This window comes from Podarcis gaigeae, assembly GCF_964106915.1.
Source record: "Podarcis gaigeae genome assembly, chromosome: 5".
In the NCBI taxonomy this organism is placed as follows: Eukaryota; Metazoa; Chordata; class Lepidosauria; order Squamata; family Lacertidae; genus Podarcis; species Podarcis gaigeae.
Genome location: NC_139681.1, coordinates 52,531,156 through 52,553,214, shown reverse-complemented (window position 1 = coordinate 52,553,214; position 22,059 = coordinate 52,531,156). Strand labels below are relative to the sequence as shown.

Here is a 22,059-nt window from a genome sequence, read left to right as displayed (position 1 = left end):
CCTTCCACACCGTATCTACTTATTCCCAGAGTGTGGAATACAAGGGAAGGATATCAAGTGGATTAGGACATGGGAGATCAGGGTTAAGTTCAAAACTTAGCCACAAAGCTCACTGTATGACCTTGGGCCAGCCTTTCTATCTAACGTGCATCACCCTAACCCATCCCCTGAACCACTCTGCCTTTTGTAGTAGTGTATAAAGTGCTATGGAAACAAAAACAACAGTACTAACATCTTAAAGATGGGAATAAAAACATGGCATAAGCTTTTTTGGGCTTATTACAAAAGTTTATTTAATAATATGCTTACTGGCCTTTAAAGTGTTTTTAGACTATTGTTTCATTCTTGCTGTAAACCATGGCAAATTGGCTAACCTCTGATTGAAAGTGTACCATAGGAATGTACCCATCAGCATACAGTAATCTTGTGGCAGAAAGGATGGATTTTAAATTAGGTTTCAAGCTCCTTGGCTACACAGGTTTGAGAGAGTGAAGATAGCACAAGTGTGGTATAGTGGTTAGAGTGTTGGACTAGAACCTGTGAAAACAGGGTTCAAATCCTCACTTGGCCTTGGAGCTCATTGGGTGACCAGTCACTGCCTCTCAATCTAGCCTCCCTCATAGGGTTGTTGTGAGAATTAAACATGGAGGAGCAAAGCCATGTACCCCACCTAGAGCTCCTTTGAGGAAAAGGTGGGATATAACTGCAATCAATCAATCAATCAATCAATCAATCAATCAATCAATCAATCAAGTGTGTGTAAAGACAAGATTCTTGATAATTGACTTCAGAGAAGGAAAATGAGCAGTGGAGTAAACTATTGCCACCAAATCTTCATAGCCACCACAGTCTTTTATCACAGGTTTGAGCAGGAGAAATCATGATAAGAAAGACTGATCCTCAAAAATAAAGAGCTTTAGCAAGTGTAGGTTGCATCTGCCTCCTGAATCAGGAACCTCTTTTTGTTATCTAGTAAGATGAATCCACAACCAAACAGTAACTTCAGCCTGTATAAACTTTCTGTGAAGATAACCTGGGGGAACAGAGAACCATGAATCTCACCTTGAGCTGTTTGGAGGATGCGACAGTCATGATTCCCATGCTATCCTAACAGCTTAACATAAATTCTGTCAAACCCCATCCATTTTGTAAAAACAAGTGTTTGTCCAGTGGTGCTTGCTCATACAAAAAGGATGGAGGTCAGTGAAGCCAAAGCAAATTAAACAGGACTGCTCAGGAATCAGACCCACTTCTGAGGCCCAGCTGCTTAGGTGTGGCTTTCAAGGAAACAGCTCTGAGCATGATCTGAGATTATTTTGCATAGGTCTACCCCACTACTAGGTCTACCCGGAGGCAGACCTACCAACGTTGTACTATAGCTGTGTGCTAATTCCTGTGTTCTGATAGGTTGGAATGTCTTCATGGTAACAGGAGGAGGCAGGAACTTGTAGAACAGCTATGGCTAACCCTAGTAAAATGCTGGTTTTTCACTTAGTTATTCTGTGTGGAGGACAGATGGGAGGAACCTCTGCCTATAACAATTGTTTTGGATTAGGATTGGATGAGCAGTGTAGAGAGCTGATTGGCCAGAGAGCAGGTGATGTTTTGGCCTTTGCAGAATTCAGACAAAGCAGCAAGCATTGTTGTAGATTGAGAACAGGCAGATATTGTGTCTTCTGGGTAGTAAAGGTTTTTGAACCTCTTAAATTCACCCTTGACACCTCCATCGTGTTTCCCATACCTCTCTTTTCTTATTCATGGGGCCCCTCCTGACATCCTTTATATACAGTGGTGCCTCGCAAGACGAAATTAATTCGTTCCGCAAGTCTTTTCGTCTTGCGAGTTTTTCGTCTTGCGAAGCACGGTTTCCCATAGGAATGCATTGAAAATCAATCAATGCGTTCCTATGGAAACCGCCTTCAGACCAGGTCCGGGGACAGTCTGTCCCCCGACCTCTTCTGAAGGCCGGCGGGGGGGGCGAAAGTCTTTGCTTCCCCCCCACCTGCCTTCTCCGCTGTCCGGGGCGATCTTAAAATGCTGGCGGGCGGCAGCGCTGCCGCCCGCCAGCATTTTAAAATCCCCCGGGAAGGCAGGCAGGGGGGACAAAGACTTTTGCCCCCCACCCGCCTTCAGAAGAGGTCCAGAGGGCTCTCCAAGCTGCGGATAGCAGCCTGCTGCCCCGCGCGAGGGGCGCTCTTAAGCAGAGCGCCCCTCGCGCGGCGCAGACATTCGCAGCTTGGGGAACCCTGCAGGACTTCCCCGCAGGGCTCTCCAAGCGGCGAATGTCGGCCCCGCGCGAGGGGCGCTCTGCTTAAGAGCGCCCCTCGCGCGGGGCAGCAAGCTGCGCACCTTCCCCTCTGTTCCCGGACCTGTCCTGAAGGCTTGCGGTGGGAGGAGGGCTTTCCTCCCCACCGCCAACATTCAGAATGCTGTTCTGAATGTTGGCGGTGGGGAGGAAAAACCCTCCTCCCACCGCAAGCCCCGGGAACAGAGGAGAAGCGCTGCGCACCTTCCCCTCTGTTCCCGGACCTGTCCTGAAGGCTTGCAGTGGGAGGAGGGCTTTCCTCCCCACCGCCAACATTCAGAATGCTGTTCTGAATGTTGGCGGTGGGGAGGAAAAACCCTCCTCCCACTGCAAGCCCCGGGAACAGAGGAGAAGCACTGCGCACCTTCCCCTCTGTTCCCGAACCTGTCCTGAAGGCTTGCAGTGGGAGGAGGGCTTTCCTCCCCACCGCCAACATTCAGAATGCTGTTCTGAATGTTGGCGGTGGGGAGGAAAAACCCTCCTCCCACCGCAAGCCCCGGGAACAGAGGAGAAGCCCTTCGCGCCTTCCCCTCTGTTCCCGGACCTCCCACCTCAAGCCTTAGGACAGGTCCGGGAACAGAGGAGAAGGCGCGCTGCGCTTCCCCACTGTCCCCGGAGATTTCCCTATGGGCTTTCGTCTTGTGAAGCAAGCCCATAGGGAAATTCGTCTTGCGAAGCCGCTAAAAAATCGGAAAACCCTTTCGTCTTGCGGGTTTTTCGTTTAGCGAGGCATTCGTCTTGCGGGGCACCACTGTACTTGCTTGTTGAATAACTTCTCTCATCTTCTTGTTGCCCAGTTTGTCAAGAAGAGGGGTGGTTGTATTATTTCACAGTTACAAAAGAAACCCTCTGGAGCATATATTTTTCAAGTGCCATATGGAGGCTGGAAGAGGAGCGACAGAATATTGTAGAATATATGGAATGGGAAGTGTGACTTGCTGTCTTTGTTAATCTCTACCACTCTAAAAAAAGAATGCTGTGGAGAGGTGAAATCTCTCCAATAATGTGATTATAGTTATCAAACCTTATACATTACTTACTATTAAGATATTAAATAATTTTATTGGAGGTGGAAAATGCAGTGCCATCTATTGCTTTGAAAAAAATTGTACAACTTCTGTTAAGAGAAAATTATTTTATTTCTGTAATGGAAGCAGAAAAATCACATTACAAAATAGCTTGATTTTTGACCTTGTACACGAGCATGTTGATGAATGTATGATTGTTACATAAAGTTTATTTTTAAAAAATCCCCATATTATCCATTAAGCAGGATGCTAGTATCCAAGGTCGCTATCAAGAAACTAATGCTTGTGTGAAAATGTTTTAACTATTTAATGTTGCATTCTTCATTTCTGTCCCTCATCAGTGATTTTTATGACTTGGGGTGGTGTCTTTCTATGTGCTGTGGATTTTTTCCCTTATATTAGGTAGCAATATATCTCAATATTTTCTGTTTAGTTATTTATAGAGTTTCTATAGCTCCCTTCATCTGAGGATCACACATATTTCTATTTATGCCTGAAATAATGTTTTAGACAGTATGTAAAAAACACTAGTGAAACACAGTGGATAATTGTAGATTATACTGGCTCAAGAGTTGACTTTGCCTTGTAAGAAGCTTTCTTTTGAAGCCAATAGATTGCTTGTTAAAATCTAATTGCAATGGGTGACAAGCAGCTTTGGGAGTGGGGGAGAGCCACAGCAGAGGATGGGTGATTTCAGATGAGTCACAGCTAAGGAGAGGAAGTTAACCTTCCCCTCCCAAGCTCACCTCTTTCTCAAAACCCCCCCCCCCTACATCCTCCACATCAGTTAAGTTTTAAAAAACTATTCTATTGGCTCCCACAGAAGGCTTCTTTCAAGTGTAATTGTAGTCATGTGTGTTTGTTTTCATCGGAGGTCACAGCTGGGATGGGGAGTTTTAACGTTCTCACCACTGCAGTTAGGACTAAAAAGCCCCCCTCCCAGCTGAAAGTACGATTGGAAAAATGTTAGCTCTCCTAGTCATATAACATTTTAAAAAGGTTCCCTCCCTCTTTGTGAATAAAAAGTCTCAATATTCCATAAGGTTTCCTTAGTAGATACTTATATTGCCCTGTTTATTTTGCATATATTTCTAATCCAAAAAGTGAGAGACTTCTGGCAAAGACCTTTCTGCTGTATAAAGGAATTGTGCATTCAGTGGTTGCTCTATTTCCTGTATCTTTCCTGGACAGGGGCAGTTCCATCTGGTTGGTAGGTGCAATAACTTTTTTTCAGGCTGAATGTTGCTGTCCATTTTGGGCAACTTTCTTGAAGGAGTGTCTCCACCCCCATTGTTCAGCCCGGACACTGAGATCCAGCACCGAGGGCTTTCTGGTGGTTCCCTCATTGTGAGAAGTGAGGTTACAGGGAACCAGACAGAGGGCCTTCTCGGTAGTGGCACCTGCCCTGTGGAACGCCCTCCCTTCAGATGTGAAGGAAATAAGTAGCTATCTTCTCTTTAAAAGACATCTGAAGGCAGCCCTGTTTAGGGAAGTTTTTAATATTTAATGCTGTATTGTTTTTAACACTTGATTGGAAGCTGCCCAGAGTGGCTGGGGAAACTCAGCCAGATGGGCAGGGTATAAATAATAAATAAGAATTATTATTATTATGTATGCTTTCTTGAGAGTAAGCCCCATTGAACTCTGTGGAATTTTATTCTGAGCAGATATGCATAGGATGTGCTGTAAGTAAATGATTGGGTAGAAAAAGTAAATCTGACATAATTCATCAAGCATTTAGAACTTCAAGTAAAAATGCTACGGGTTGTTTTTTTTAAAACCAAACATGTTGAATACAACTTTATTTTGACAAAAACATACAGCTGATCAATTCAATCTGTTAGAATTGCATCACATCAATATAGAAAATAATTTGCAAAGAAACCATAGGTGAGTTGTGGAATATTATATTTTGAAATATGCCTGCTTTTTTTGTATATGTCCCCTTATTTGAGTAGTCATTGTGTGAATTGTATTAACCAACAATAATAACTTAAGTTGAGATGTCATGAAAGTATACCATTCCTCAATTATTTGACTGACTGCTGGAAATATATTGAACCAAGATGAATGGGCTAATGCGCCATCTTATTATTATGAACACTGCAGAATACCAGTGATTAATTTAAAGCATGTGATATGGAAACCTAGAACCAAAACTGAATAGAAATGAACAAGTCTGAATTTTGCTGTACAGATGTGGGTGGCTGATAATTTTGGGCACCTTTCCCCATCTACATCTCATTTACTTACTATGTGGAATTGGTCATGTGCCATGAAGATTGTTTCTCTTCCCCTTGCTCTTCCCAGCTTTATGTTGTTGATGTAGCTGTATAACTAGTAATTTAACAAAATACTGTCCACCAGGTGTGGGAAAGAGCTGATTGTATTGTAATACCAGATTGTTGCTTAATTCATATGCAACATAACCTAGCACATGGAAAGTATTATAAATCTATTTACCATGTGGCTGGTCTGATGATAACATTGTATTAAATTCCCAGGTGAAGCAATTTAAGCAATTGCTTTGCCATGTGTGGCCCATGGAAATTAACTTCTCATATGATTTAGTAATAGGCTAACTTCATTGTTATGCTCAGATTAGTAGTTTAGCAGAATTCTTATAGTTGTGGCTACATGTACTCTGCTACACATGTAAAATTACACACTGGGGTGGTGCTGCAGATCACAGTTCTTAATTAGTTTAAGCTGAATTAATTCATTTCATTTCTAATTTAACTGTGTTTGCCTGTGAATATATTCAGTTCAGTTGGGAAATGTTAAGACTTGGGTCAAGCAGACAGATTGTTTAAAGCCAAATTGCCAGACAGAACTGAGCAAGTGTATCTGTTTGAACAGGGCTTTAAGAGAATCAGTATGCAAAAAATCCTGTTCCTTTACCAAGTGATGTCTGCCTGGAATCAAATTGTTCCTTGGTGTAAGGTCTGTGTATTGTGGTACATTTAAAGTAGCTACTGGAATAGTCTTTGAATAGTCTGAGCCTGCTATCTGTGTTTGTGTGGACTTTTAAGGTTATGGATGATTATAAACCAGACTTTGTGGCTTCTTTGCTCTGTGTTCTGAACCTCATAACAAGGTATAGAAGGTTTAGTATCCAGAATTATGAAGCCAACGTACGCAACTGCATTAGGCTTGTTAAATGGTTATTACCATTTTACTTCCGGATTCGAGGTCACATCTCACCAGGTTTTAGCCCACTTCTATTCGGAATCTGAACTTGGTGTAAATTTTCTTCACCATTTGGTAGGATGTGTGCAATAACTGACCTTATAAGCTATTGCACACACACCATGGTAATGCTTGTAAACTTTTGTGTTCACCAAACTAAACTATGCCTAGAACTACAAAACTCAGCCAGCTGACCAATCCGTTCACTTGAGGAGTGAGAGCATGGCTACTTCTAGGTTGATTTCTTTGGAAGGGCAGTGAATAATGTCTCATATCACCTAGATGGCGCTGTACATTTGGTAGGCATTTGAGTTTGCAGTTCCAGAGAGTTGTCCTAAAGACTTGGCTCATTTAGCGGGTATCCGCTCGGTTTTCTTAATGCTTTAAAAATACTCTTGGTAAGCTGAATTGAGATAACCTTGCCCCTTTGCTGTGCAAAACTATACCTTTCTCTTGAACTATAAGCAAATCGTATGTGTATTTCTGTGCCTAGTAGAATTAAGCAGCACTTTTGTGCTCACAATGCATCTTGCGCGTGCGCGCGCACACACACACACACACAGAGTCAGGAGTGCTGGGACGGAACTTGTGTTTGACAGCCCTTTGCTGGGCAGAATCTGTATATAGGAACTCTTAAGCTCATATCGAGCTGCCCAGAAAAGGCATTGGATTACAGAATCTGTAAAGCTTCTGTCTCTTCCAGAAACATACATATAAAGTAGCAGTAGACAGTGGTAACTGACAACTAAGACTAAAAATGTTGACAATTTCTTGATTTGCCTGGTTAGCTTATGTATAGAAGTCATTAACTATTTATAAAATGCATTATGAATTGGGTTCCTTCAAACTGTAGCAGTGTGTGTGACATTTTCCAGCACAAACTATTATGCCTGCATTTGGCTACAGTACAAATTTACACTCAATACAGAATGGTGAAATTAGGAGCATAAAGCACCTTTTATAATTGTTACAATAAAAGTGAAATCCTATACATGCCTACACAGAAGTAAGTCTAATTGAGTTTTTCTGGCTTACTCCCAGGTAAGTGGCTATAGGATTGCACTGTAGAATTTGTTCTACTGCTATTTCTAGTGATGATCTGTTTCACTTAGGGGTGCTAGTAAGATTATTTGAAGTTATTATTTTAAAGACAAATGAGAGTACTGTATTGATATTTTAGCTAGATTCTGAGAGAACAAATGGGCACTTTAGTTCAAAGGCCTGGTCTTTTATGTGATCAATTCATTTTGGGATGAAATTGTGATCAAAAGTAGTATCAAATTATTTATTAATGAATATGGCAGAGTTGGACCTAATTGTAGTCAAAAGGTTTAGTTGTTCTATAAAACTGCTTCTTTTATAATTGAGAGAGATCATGATAATAAAGGGATCGTGACAATAAATGTTAGCTTTGCTATTGATGTAGATTATATTGAACTAAAACAAATTTACAACAAAATCTCCATAGAACACGAAGCTCTGTCAAAACAATGTAATTTTTTTTTGCAAAGTGAACAGATTTCTTTTTGGATAGATGCTGTTTTATAGACCCAGTGACCACCTCTAGGTTTTAGAAACTTGGGATAAGGCAGACAAGTGCCAGAAGATGCCTGAAGAATTACTACATACATTTTTTTTAAAATTGAAATTACGTGTTGCTAGTGCTATGTTTTCTTATCTGTATAGCAAAAAGTATATTTCAAATCCAGGGGTCAACATATTCTGGTTTAGCAGCCAGCATTACTTTTCGTAGCTGCATATTTTGTTGGCACTCACAGAGGAGCTCCATGGCTTCATGATCTCTGTTGAATCACCACTGCTGCTCCCATATGTCTATGTGAACTTTTGCACTTGGAAGCCTGTTCTACTTTTGTAGAATCCTAGTCAGGGTTTCAAATTGCACATGGAGTGAACCTGAGTAGAAAAGGCTCCCTGCTTGCAGATGTTCAATCATCAACATATGGAGAACTGAGGGAGGACTAATATTTTTATTGATGATGATATCTTTAATTTATTAATTGCTTTCTACACAATCTACTCAATGCAATGTACCATAAAAACTGGGGGGAAACAGTTAAAAACTGAAAAAAACAGCCAATGCAACTAAAACAATCCAAATTGACCCTCCTGGAAAAGACCCATTTAGCCATCTAAGAAAGCCTTTTGGAACAAACATGTCTTCAGCTGTTTCCAGAAAGTGCAGGTAGTGGGAGCCTGTCATATCTCAACAGGAATGCTGTTCCACCGAACACAATGGCCAGACTAAAAGCCCTGTGCTAAGTTACTGTGGAGTAGGCTTCGGATATCTTTAGAGCTTGCAGCAGAAACTTTCCAACAGACTGTAGTGATCTACTGCAGTGTTTCCCAACCTTGGGTTTCCAGCTGCTGTTGGACTACAATTCCCATCATCCCTGACCATTGGTCTTGCTAGCAAGGTTGGGAAACATTGATCTACTGGATATATAGGAGATATGGTGGTCTCTCGAATAACCTATTCCTGAACTGTATAGGAATGTTAATACCTATATGTTAGTACCAACACCTTGGCCTGGTTGCAGACTGGGTGTGCAAATCTTACAATCAACCTAGCTGCTGCATTTTGCATCAGCCGCAGCCTCTTGCCTAGAGTCCCACATAGAACACATTGCAGTAATCCAGCTGTGAGGTTGCCAGTGCATAAACAACAGTGGTCAAGCTATCCCATCCACGAACAGCCAGAGATGCTTTAGCAAAAGGCCCTCAAAGCCACTGAGGCAGAAGTTGGCAAAAGGCAGTCTTAGCCACTGAGGTTACATGTGCATTGAGTGACAGAGGTGGTTTCAGGAGTGCTCCCAAACTACACATTTGTTCCTTCAGGGAGAGTAAGACCACATCAAGGGCAGGCAATTTACTAATTTATTGGAACCAGTCCCCAACTGCATCCAGATACTCAAGGCCATTCCTGTTTCAGATGTAACAAAGAAATATAAATAGGGGGATGATACCCAAGTCTGACACTTTGCTCCAAAACTCCTAATGGCTTCATGTAGATGGTAATATCCCCTTTCATGCAGTGGTAATCTCACGAGATGAAATAAGTACTGTTTCAACCTTCTCCAAAGCCCAGCATGATGAAATATTCCCCAACCCTTCTCACAGGAACTTGGAGAGGGCTGGGTTATTATTTCATGTCACAGTAAAATATACACCTGTCTCTGAGGTTTCTCCCGCTAATGCTGGGAGGTGTGTGAACATATGAAGCTGCTTTAAGCCTGTTCAGACTACTGATTCATCAAGTGGCTACATTCTAGTTCAATACCATCTACTCTGACTAACAGTTGCTATGCAAGGTATCAAGCTGTGTCTTTTCTAAACCTACATCCTAAGATTCTTTAAGCTGGATATGTGGGAAATTGAATCTGAGACCTTGTCTATGCAAACCACATGCTTTATCACTGAGCTACAGCTTCCTCCCTTTTATGTTGGAACCTGGTGGAATGGCAGTGCCTCTGACAACCAGGTTCATAGACTTGGTCAAATCCCCATTAGTCACAATTGAATTTCCATGAGCCACCCAGTCACAGTACTGAACCCAAGCTACGTGTTTTTTGTTTTTTTAAAGAGCCTGCTTACATATGGCATTCTTCATGTCCAAAGCAGCCACAATGTAAGCCAGGGTCTCCTTGGAATTCTTGAGCTCTTACTTACTTCGTCAACCCTTCATTAGGAATTACAAATTCTTGAGCTCTCCTTGAGACAAAGAGGATGCTGGGAGGAAATTGTGGGAAGAACACACCGCCTGTTTTTCTCAATCTGTCTGGGGTTTTTTAAAAAAACATCTCATGTGTAATTATGTTTACTCATCTTCTTCTCAGTCCCTAGAGACAATTAGCCACTCAAGAAGAAATAATAAAATAGATAGACAGGGGGCAGTTAGTGGCTTCTGCTTCCCTGTGTGTTTGCCTGTTATCCCCTCTGGCCTTTACTACTTTTCTCTGAGGGAGCTTTTGAATTCTCAAGAGACAGAGCCTGTTTTATATGTGACTTGCTGTGATCAATGTAATGTGTATTTAGGCTGTAAGCCTTGTGCACACATGCAGGCATGCACACATGCACACACACCCATTTTCCTTGATGCAAAAAGCACTTGTTCCTTTCCAAACCTGGACAGTGAATTAAGAGGAAGTTAAACTAAAATCTTTCCCAGCTCTCTTTGTGTGTGCACATACAAGTATACTCTCGTGCAGGCTTGAAAAAGCACACACAGTTAGTCCACTTGCTTAATGAGCAAACCTTTGGGCAATGCAGGCTATTTTCAGATCATTGTGGTTGCATATCTGTAATGGCACAAATACCATTGCTATTGGTAGCTATTGACCGTGAATGGTTAAACTTAATCTTAAAATGAAAATCTTAAATGGAAAAGAAAGATTGGATCATGTATTGACATGCATTTGTAACTTCTTTCCTTGTCTGATGTATATCAAACAAAAAATAGGATAATATCATAATTGAGCAATCTATGCCAATTTGTTGGCTTTTTGGTGAAAAAAGAGAAAAACAAAACCCATCTCCATATGATATTCTTGCATACTGCAGAGTGTTTTAGTCCCCCATAGTGATGAAATGAATAATTTAAACAGGCAGCTCTGATACCACAGCCTCTTTAAAGGTTCCCATTTCCTTTAATGCTGTAGAGACAGCTTTTACTTGGTTAATATGAAACTGCTGTGTCTGAGATATCCAAATAGTAAAAAGGGGGTAGGATATGCTATGTCCATTATACAAGTTCTATGGTTTGTATGACTAAGGCTTTAGTATATATACTCTGTTGAATACTAGGAGTTTCATAATGTTAAAGGTGCCACAAATAACCATTGAAATTAAAAGAAGTCTAAAACTTACCGTTTACTTGCTAGGTGAAGTATTAACTGCTTTCTCATTTGGCATTTTGTTTGTAAATTGATTGGCTTGAAAGTTTTTCTTTTGTCTTGAAAGTTGAAAATTGATACACTGTATCAGATTTGAATTCAATATATGCATTCAGATTGAATTGCCAGCTAAATCTGCAAACCTGTTTTCAAAGAAGGGAGAAAAATGTAAAACACTGGAAATAAAATTAGTTTACATTCTGCATTTTGAATTCAAACCTCAGCTTTAATCTCGCTTTCAAGGGTGGGGGGCACCAAATTGTAACAATTAATGCAGTGTGGTAGCTTGAGTACAGACCAGTTCACATGAGGGCCAGGAAAGAGTGAGACCATTCAAATATTGTGCTTGAAAGTTTAGTTTAAAGCTAGCTTTTTCCCCAGTGATGTTATAATTTTTCAGTTTTTATGTAATAGGTTTTTCATATGCTTGGCTACTGAATGCTCTTACATGCTCAACTTTCATTTGGCATATTCCCAGAAGCTAGCTAGGTGTCTTGCATGGAAAGCGCAATGTTAGGATTCCCCAGTTGCCTCATACACCATGGGAAAAGACCAAATACATCAAAAGGGTTTTGAACAAAGCTGCAATTTTTATCACATCTAGTTTAATCCAATAAGAATTGCCCGGTATGATGCCTTGCAATCTAATCTGTGTTAGTATCCCGGTGCAGGAGGGAGATTGTTTAATCATGGATGCCTGCTTCCAATTGAGGAAAAGGCAGTGCATCAGTTCTCCCCATAGCAGCAACTCATGAAGATCTCTTACAGTCCAGTTTAGCTCAATCTCTCCCCCCCCCCCAAAAGCTAACCCTTGTTTGTCTGCATGCTTTCTTCCCTTTTGGAGCACTGAGTTCACTATGTGATTATAATCAACTGGATTTCAGGCTTTGTGTTCGGCCTTTTGAGACATAGCAGTTCTTTGTTTAAAAGTTTTTTAGTACAGTACAGTATAGGAAGGAAACTGAACAGGATAAAAAAATAATAATCTCCCCCGGTCTTATTGATTTGTTGTTTTGCACTTCCATTCTTCGTATAGCTATACCAAATATAAAGATTAGATTGTAATTCCTGCTTGCTCTCCCATATAAGCTCACTTCTCTCTGACCTGGCGTATATCCAAGAGGTTCACATAATCAGACATTTGGTTAAAGAGAGTTAGGGAAGTATGAAATGACATAGGGATCATTTGGTTTGAGGGAGGGAATTCAGTGAATGAAAATCAGGATTTGGGGCTTGCTCCTATTGAACTTAATGAGAAAAAAACTTTTTCTGTGTGTGCTGTGCTTTGCTAGCTTCATTTTGGGGAAGGGGTTTAATTTAAAGATCCCGCCAAAAGTGCTGGTAATTTCTGTATTGCATTTGACATCCTGTTGTCAAAACTACTTTGTGATAACTTTCTTTAGAGATTTTCCCATCAAATGGGTATCCATTAGAGGGCTCTCGAGGTTTTGAGATGATCAGCCTTGATAGTGATGACTCTGGAGCCTTGCTTGCTCACATTTTTCCCCCCTTTCTCTTTTTGTTTTACAGAAAAGGTCACGGATTGCCTACAGTGACGAGGTGCGGAATGAGCTCCTAGGGGATGATGGGAATTCCTCGGAGATCCAGGTAGGATGCTAATCAAGAAGCCCTAGTGGGTGGCTGGAGGGTGAAGGAGGTCATTGGCACACTGGGCTTCTCAAGCTGCTCCTTAACAGCATTAGTAACAACTCATGTGGAAGTGATACTGTTTAATGCAAAGCTGGGGTCTTAATCAACTTCAAAATGTTTCTTGGAGATCTTACAATTTAACCCTTTACCTTGTGATCGCTGTCTGCTATCTTTTCGGGTTTTTTTAAAAAGGGGGGGGGATCTTTTCTTCTCTTCTTCTTTATTATTTGGTACTTAAGGAATAACTTGAAACACAATGTTTGCCGACAAAGCCAAGGTCTTCACCTCAAACACATGTAAAAGGAATAAAAAATTACATAATGCAGCTTTGATAAGAATGAAGCATAATTAAATCAACACTAGCAGGCAAAACAAATGAAAATGAGCTTTCAGAATCTGACAGTTTCTCTGTTTCTATGTAGGTTGTCTTCTCTGAATCAGATATTCTTCTCTTGAGTAAAACTGCAAATTATGCTCAAAAGTATACCATTCGAATAGATAAAGTATAAAATACTAGTGTTTTAAGGGAAGAACTATATGGCTGTTAAATAATCTTATTATGTTCAGTGTTCATTACACTGTAATCTGTGTCCTAGTAGGATCCCCCCCATTATTAAAGAACAAGTATTTTCACAGCTTAATACATTATTGTATCTATATAAACCTTTAGCTACAGTTTTTTTTAAGACCTGTTCCCAGGTTTGCCTACTTTGAGACCTTCCTACATGAAGAAGTTAATTCAAACTTGACAGAATTAGATTGAAGTTTTAAATGCCTAATAACAAAGAAATGGTGTGTGAAGTTAGAAGAAAGTCTAATATTAAAGAAAGTTTCTTACTGATTTCAATTTGAACTTTCCTTTCATAATGTTTCTAATTCTAAAAACTTGGTAATGCTTTAATACATTTGTATGTATTAAATTATTGTTTCTTTTAACACGTGGTGTTAGAGAGCAAAGTTCTGTACTTGCCATATGTTGCATAATACATTAAAATTAGCTCGTACACTTAGGATATAGCCTAATTAGGGACCCAGCTACTGCTAATTAAGAACTTTTAAGTTCCATTGTATTGTAACAGAGTTATGCTTCATTCTCCTATTGAAATCATTGGGGTTATAAAGCATATAACATTGACTAGATTGTGGTCCTGCCTTTATAGCCTACAGCTTCTTAATGTGCAATTATCTAATAAGGGTATTGTCCAAACTCCCCATAAGTTTGAAATATATTCTAAAAGTGGACATCATTTTCAGACAAAAAACATTGGACATTCAGATACCATGGACAAAGTTCAAACCTCAAAAAAAAAAAAAAAAAGAGGTTTAGGCTCCTGGATTCATATTCTATTGCTTGTTTTCAGATTGCACAGTAAATTACCTGTGACACCAGCCTTGAAAGAAAAGTTATGATAAAAACTCTAGTTTAAAACAGAGTTTATTCTTCTGTAGAATAGTTTTTTTTTACTTTTGTTCTCAACCATTAAGGTTGAAAACTACTGACTGATACTTTTTATGTATGTCAGCGATATATTTGTAGATTGTGTATTTATGAAAGGAGGACGAAACTAATTGAAATTAATTCCAGAAATATTCTGTGGCAAATGTTGGTCAAAATATAAATGCAAGAAAACATTGTTTCTTCATTTTCCTAAATATTGACATAATACGTATACCCTAGTTTGCCAAAATTGACAGACTTGTCCTTTTCGGTACTATTTTTCTAGAAAAAGAGGTGCTGGAACTAACCATGAATGCATCCCTTGTTCTCTTATAATGGCAATGGCGCCCACCTGAGAGGTGCTGGGACTGAGTTCCGGCAAGTTCCAGCTAAATAAAAGCCATGGTTCTCTTCCCTCTCAGGGATATTGAGCAAATGTTCTATAATACTTTATTTCTTGTTTCATGTTACTAGTAAGACTATCCATAATGAGGAAGCACAATTATCAATCTGTGTCACACAGCTCTTTTGGGGCCTAGATTTAGAAAGCCTTATAGCTTTAGCACCCAAAGGATATATGTAAAGTGTGAAGAATTTCAATATGCCCAATGCTCAGATTCATTTCTGTAACACTAGTGTAGAACACCTTGATTTATATATTAAAAGTCGTGGATCTGTCAAATTCATTTGCTGCTGTTTGACCGTTTAATTAGGTTAAGGTTAAATTGCAGAAATGAAAGTGGTTTGTCCACCACTCTAATCCCCAAATGTAACATAAATCAATACATAAATCACTGAAAAGCAGATGCTGCATAAAAATAACTGTCTTGGGTTTTGGCAAAGTAGGAGTATTGACCTCTTCACACCACCTGATAAATATCTGAATAGAGACTTAGCCAAGAGAGCTAGAAACTTCTAAAGTCAGGGAGCTCTAGATCAGTGTCAGTAATATTAAACATATTCAGTTTTTGAGAATGTGAACTCTGTGTAATACATTTAAGCATATGTGATTGTGAGGAATATGTTACCTGTTGATTCACTCTGTCTAGTGGTGTTTCAGAGTTATACTGGTATAACTTTGTTATTGTAGTACGTATACAGAATTGGATATCAAATAATTTGCGAACGACTCTTAGTTGGAAGCAATAAAGAATGTGAAATATCTGAAATTCTATATTGTGGCATTTTGGTTCTGTGCTGTTGACAACATTGTCTAAGATGATTTTCATGATTTGCTGCCTCCTTTAAGGCAATGGCCGACCCAAGATAGGTATATTAATGTGTGTAAAAGCTGCTATTCCCAGTCTGTGTTTTTTCTCTGTAAAAAGAAACATCCTTGATAGGGATAAATGGCTTTGGGCTCACTATATTCTGGATTTAGTTAATTTCTTGGCTTTGTGTTGATTAATTTTCTTCCATTTTAAATCGAGTGAAACATAATCAGATGTAGCACATTTTGCAGTACAAAGGCAGGAGGGAAAAACCGGATGGGTCATAGTTGGGTTATCTTTTCCCTCCAGGAGCACACTTTACTAATTTATAGTAAACAATTAAATGTTGTCCATTACACATCACAGAATGAGAATATATATATAAGCAGTGTAGTATTTTAAGCACTCTAGTATTTTCAGCTGGTCTTTGTAATTATGTCTGGCTGCACTCATCAAATCGCTTGAAAGGCCCAGTTGCTTCAATGCAGCAATACAGTACTAAGTTGTACCTTCCACTTAATATTTTGTGGTTACTGGAGAGGGTGGTGGGTCTGTTGTTCAGAAAAAGAAGCATATCATTCATTAATAAATTGTTTGCTTGCAAAAATATATTGGGTATTCATTTGGTATTTACAAATTCCTCAATTTGATATGAAACTCTGTTTTCTTTCTGAAATTAGATTTGTTGGGCTAATGTGAGAAAATTATTAATTAGACTTTTCCAGTTGGTCTAAAATGGAAAAAAAGTACATCAAGGCAGCGTATATGCTACCTATAGAACATAAATATTTTGTGGTGATATGGTTACCTAATTTTTGACAACTAAGCTCTGATAATGTAAGATTTGGACTTGCTGTGCATAAAGTGTGTCAAAACTCCAGAAACAGACCAGGGGGTGAAGTTGGTCAATTTAATTCCCCAAGATCTAAAGGAGGTCTGTATCACTTTATATAGCCCTGGCAGAGCAGATCATTACCAGTCACAAATCTGTTCGTTACATGCCGAGAGTTTATAGCAAAATAAATAGACTGTCATCACAAGTTCAGAAAATTGTGTGTTCGACCCACGATAATGTGTAAAGGGCGTTTAATAGAGTTCAGCATTTATTCGTTATCTGTATGCGGGCAGAGACGGCAGTAGCGTTATCAGCTTCTTGGGCGGGGGGGAATTCGGTAGTTCTCCATGTCACGTGACGTGCCTCACAGACGTGCACACACTCTGCGACGCAGTTTTGATTCTACTCACAGCAGAAGGCTTAGCCACAAGAGATTCCACTGGTTCAAACCAGCGTAAACCAGATTTTTTTTTTAGTCTACAAAGGAACAGATTACCGCTTGTATCAAATTGGAAAAAAGGAGAATCTTTGTTTCAGAAAATATGCTGATTATCACAACCTAAAATGGTGGCTACACACATTTTAATGCTGTTTGAATTTGACAAGCTTTATATAGTACATTTTTAAAATAGCAGTTGCAGAATTTCACCGAGTGGCATCATTGTTAAATGGGGGAAAATCTTTTGTTAATTTGAATGAATTTCTTTCAGTCATCATTTAAAAAAGAAAATCTGCCATTACTTAGCTTAGTTGCAAATTCTATGCAGAGCTTAAATTCAGCCATGCAGCACAAACAAGATAGAACATTTTTTTTTTTGGGTTTGGGACCTATTGAAAAAACAAATGTGGAGCATTTTAAAACTCTCATTGACTGTGGCAGAGTGTCATGCCCCAAATGGTCTCTATTGCAGGAAAGTAGTTTTAAACTTTGGCCCTTAAAGTATCGCAGCCAGCTGAGGAACGGTGACCTCAAGGGTGTGGGGGGTGGGTGGGAATAGTGCTGCGAGAAGTGAGGGGGAAGCAGGAAAGCAAATGAAAGAGTGATTCCTAGCAAAGGGCTTTAAATTTTAGGGCAGGTGGGATGGGGATGGAGAATGCCTGTGTGTTTACTTGATAGCAGATCCTTGGAAAGCTTCTTTTCTAAAGAGCTATTAACTGCAGCAGCTTGCTTTCCTAGTGATCAGAAGCACCATCTCTTGTTTTGTTTGGCAGTGGTACATCTTTTAGTTTTAGAGTGACACCTAAGGGGGCATCTTCCGTTTCTTCTTTAATTGGAAACTTCCTGACTGTTGAAAAAAAAGGTTATCTGTTTAAAATTAGTGTATAAATTGGTGTGGTCAGTGCAAAAGTGGCCACCTTAATTGCCAAAATAAGGCAGCCACAATGAGAGCATATTCACCCTTGTTTAGTAGCTAGCCATCTTTCCTTCTGCATTTGTTGCAAATGAATAGGTGTGCTTCTTTGTACCCCTGGCTAATGTTCTAAATGAAGAATATTTTGAAGTATAACTGACTAGATCAGTTGAAAGGATCCCTGCTACTGTAGCTTTAGTAAAAGTAGGCAACTAAAAGGGGGGAGGGTTAGCAGTGATAATAACTTTGGGAGATAAATTCTGTAAAAGATAGTGTAGTCAAAATTATGTTATGTACAGTCATTCTGTACTATTACATTAGTTAATTTGTTCATCCATTCATTTTTAACATAGGTATACACAATCTAACTGATGCCTCAGTAGCCACTTACTATAGTTATTCTGATCAAGATAATATATGAGAGAAATAAAAAGGCAGGTGTCAGTACTAAAAAATAGAAAAACATTCTGAAAACTTGTATATACAAAATCACTTCAACTGTACTATCGTAGAAGAGAGGAATAGTAAACTTGTTTTCCCCCTTTATATTATAGACTTCTATGAAGTCATTCCCCTTTATTTCATGATGGTGTCTTAGATGTGGTTTAAAAGAGAATTTCACACTATTCTCTTTGTTTAATGTGACAGTGTGAGAAAGTGATCTTTATTCGTTCAAAAAACTCTGCATGTAGTCTATGTTTAGGTTCTTTTAATGTGTTTGTCTGTGATTTTTAAATGCTAAACATGTAAACAGATAAATTGTCAATGTTAATTCTGTATCCTGTCACACAACTGATCTTTCTTTCCTGCCATTTCTTTCCTTTTTATCTTTTTTTGTGCGTTCATGTTGCAGTTGATAAAATTACGTGAAGAGGTGAGTACTTCCTTGCTTTTTGTTGTCTAGCTTTTCCTTTAAAGCTGGTTTTCCAAATCTGAAGTAGATCTTTTTGGTCATTGTTACAGGGAAATAAGTACAAAGCAAAAGATATTGATTACACTGCTTAAAAATGTTCCAGCACTCTCTTTCTTTCTTTTTCTTTTCTTTCTTTCTTTCTTTTCTTTTTTCTCTTATAATAACTATACACTTACATGGGAATCCCTAGATCAAACCTTTAAAATTAACATTCTTTGATAGCACAGAGAAAGGGGATAATTTATAGACACTGGAAAAAAGAAGAAAAACTACTATTTGATCTCTATTAGAATACCATGATCTAATCAGATCCTGTAATGATATCTGCATCACACAATCTTTGATGGAGTAAATACCTTTATATCCCAGCATTACTATAGAAGGTACAGTGTTAGGGGTGGGGGGAAATCTCTGCTTGAAACAGATACCAGCAATACAGCAGTATGTATACCTGCCGGCATACCAAACAGTATGAAAATACTGCATGCATGTTGAAAATAGAAGCCAGGTAGATGTACACTCAGTCGTGTCTCAGTATTTATTATTTATTTGTGCATATGCTGTAGAGAATGCAGATCAGAGTTCCTTTTGCTTGCACCCTATGAAATGACCTGAAGTGGCAGCAATACGTCTAAGCAGATATGAAAAGCACCTGATGGTCATTTCCTGACAGCCACTAGCATATATATTTTTAAGGTTCCCCCTCAGTCTTATTTTATACTACAGCAAATGCTTACACTATTATTTGTGTTTTAAAAAATCAAATTACTTTCTCTTAGAGGTTCGGTATAGTAAACGTTGCTAAGGAACCAGTTTTCTTAGGTGGCTGTGTAGTGACACCTCAGATTTCCTAGCAGCGAAAGAGTGAACACAGCAAACTCTGCTTGTTTAGTCTTGCGGTTGGTGGATGACACTGTTGATACAATCTAAATGTGTTTAATTCAAAAGAGGTCAGAAGCAAGGGGCACTTTCAAGTGCTGATGCTCATACTTGGAGAGAACGCAAGCACATGTAGTGCAAGCAAAATTCAGGGGAATTCTTGGTCTAAAGATTTTCTTATTAGATTAAGATTATTTGATCAATCATTCACTTTTAATTCCTGATTGCTAAACAACTTGCAGCATAAAGGTTTGATGTGATGACGAAAGTATCACTATAAAATGCAGCCGAACAAGCATGTCCTTGCGTTCTTTTCTAACTTCTTATTATTAATGTAGCATCATCAGTGTACATAGTGCTTTGCAGAATAACATAAGCAAAAGACAGGCTTCTGCCCCGAGGAACTTACAGTTAAAATTTTCATGGAGAGAGAATGGAAGGAAGGAAAAAGATAGCAAAGGCAGAGAAGGGAGAGGTATGGTAATAGGAAATATATGGATACTTAAATCACATACTTGGGTTTTATTTCAGCTCTGGAATAGTCCATAGACCATAGTAATTGTACAGTTCTATTTTTAAAAAAAACACTTAACATGGTAAACAAGCATATGAATGTCATGATTTCTTACCTGGCCATTTCAGACTAGGGTTCAACTTTCAAAGAAGACATACATTCTATAAATACAAAGCTAAACTTTTTCCTGAGTATGTATGCATATTTTTTAAAATATATAATTATAAGTTGTAATATAAAGCAATCATGGAAATATATGTGACAAGGCTAATTGTAAAGGGAAAATCAAGGTTTATTAATAGATCTTCTAATTAAAGTGGTTAATTAGATATAGACAATAATCCATTTTAAATTTTAGCAGACTCAAGGGGGAAAAGTGGCTTTTGCTGAATACCTGGACTACTTTTTTGTCAGTTTTTAAAAATGCCTGTCAATGACATGTATTCTGGATTGTATTTCCTTGCTGTTGGCTCACTTTGTAAGTCCTATCATTTTGTCATTTTCTTGCTACATAATATTTTGGGGAGCATATTAAATGCATAGCTAATAAAGGGAGTGGAAGTCAAGATCAAAGAGTAGAATGGGATATGCAGTGCAAGCTTCACTACTGCAATTTCTAGTTACCATATTAGCTGTAGGATAAGCTGTAAAAGGAGTGGTGTTTTATATAGAGTATAAAATGCACATTAAAGCCCAAATGATGGCTATTGCAGTGATTCACCAAGGTTCTAAACTAGTCAAATAGTAAAACATCAAGGCTTTCCCAATTACAGTTCTCCTAAGGAGGTATGATCTTAAAAGCAATTGTGATTTTTCCCATACTGTTTGTTAATAAAATGTACAGTTCCTCTCATTACAAAGCTGTGTTCCAGCACAGATGTCTTAGGCAGAATTCTATGGAGGCTGTGCTGCTCTGTTTTCTTTTAGTTTCTGAGATCTCAGTTTGAATCCAGCCCACATGGAACGACTAAATCTCTAGCTGTAGCTTGCCACTTTGCAAAACTTCTATCTGTAACTCCATGGAGAAGCTCTTTGTGAAGCTAAAAGACAGCCTGAGTCACCTCGCACTACTTCATATACAAAAGGCAGGGGGATAGGGTGGGGAAATGAATTTGGCGGGGTGTGTGTATGTGTAGTGGAAGTGTTGAAAGCACCAGCCGCTGATGTTAGGTCATTGCTTTTCGTGACCGAAGGAACAATATTTCTCCGAAACGGAAAAGTAAATAACACAACCACTTACAGGGGGGAAAGGAGGTTTATTGTAGAATGACTTGAGTGAAAAGGATCTGAAATCAGTAGTACGGAACAGCATAGTCTAATGAAATCCTTCCGTGCTGTGCTCTGGAAAAGCAGGGCATCTGATTGCTAGCAGGAAAGCTAACCTGAACTTTGAATGTTCTGTGGTGGTTTTTAAATTCAATTTTGTCAATTGTGATCTTAGTAATGACAGATGCCATTTAGTGGTTGTGCTTGTGTAGTCTTGGGCAATTTCTTTTTTTAAAAAAAACAATTTTTAGTTTTAAAACATTTTAAAGTGATTTCTATGTGACTGAACTGGCTTTTTAATGGTATGATTATTTGCTCTGAGTCCATAAGATCTGTGTCTACAAAATGCATGATTTTAAAGTCACAGGAGTAGTGGAGTTTTTATTTTCTGTTGTGTTTTTTTTAGTTCTCTTATCCACCATACTCCCACCCCCGCTGACCCAGCAATCTTCTTATTGGTTCTAATGAAAGAAAGATGTCCAACTTTTTATTAGGCCAATAAGACTCAACATTTTGTGCAAGCTGAGATGGTCAGCTTAATCTGAATATTTTTCTATATACAATATTAT

At 38.9% G+C, this 22,059-nt stretch overlaps 1 protein-coding gene across 4 annotated transcripts in view; it reads left to right on the top strand.

Moving 5' to 3' along the window:
* VTI1A (vesicle transport through interaction with t-SNAREs 1A) overlaps positions 1-22,059 on the top strand; it is a 243,665-nt gene that overhangs the window by 38,550 nt on the left and 183,056 nt on the right. For 2 of the 4 annotated variants that reach the window (XM_083741516.1, XM_083741518.1), the window contains exons 4-5: positions 12,963-13,040; positions 18,772-18,792. In XM_083741516.1, the coding sequence (XP_083597642.1) occupies positions 12,963-13,040; positions 18,772-18,792 (99 nt within the window). The remainder of the gene's footprint in view (positions 1-12,962; positions 13,041-18,771; positions 18,793-22,059) is intronic. The other 2 variants (XM_083741519.1, XM_083741517.1) reach the window with 1 other exon arrangement.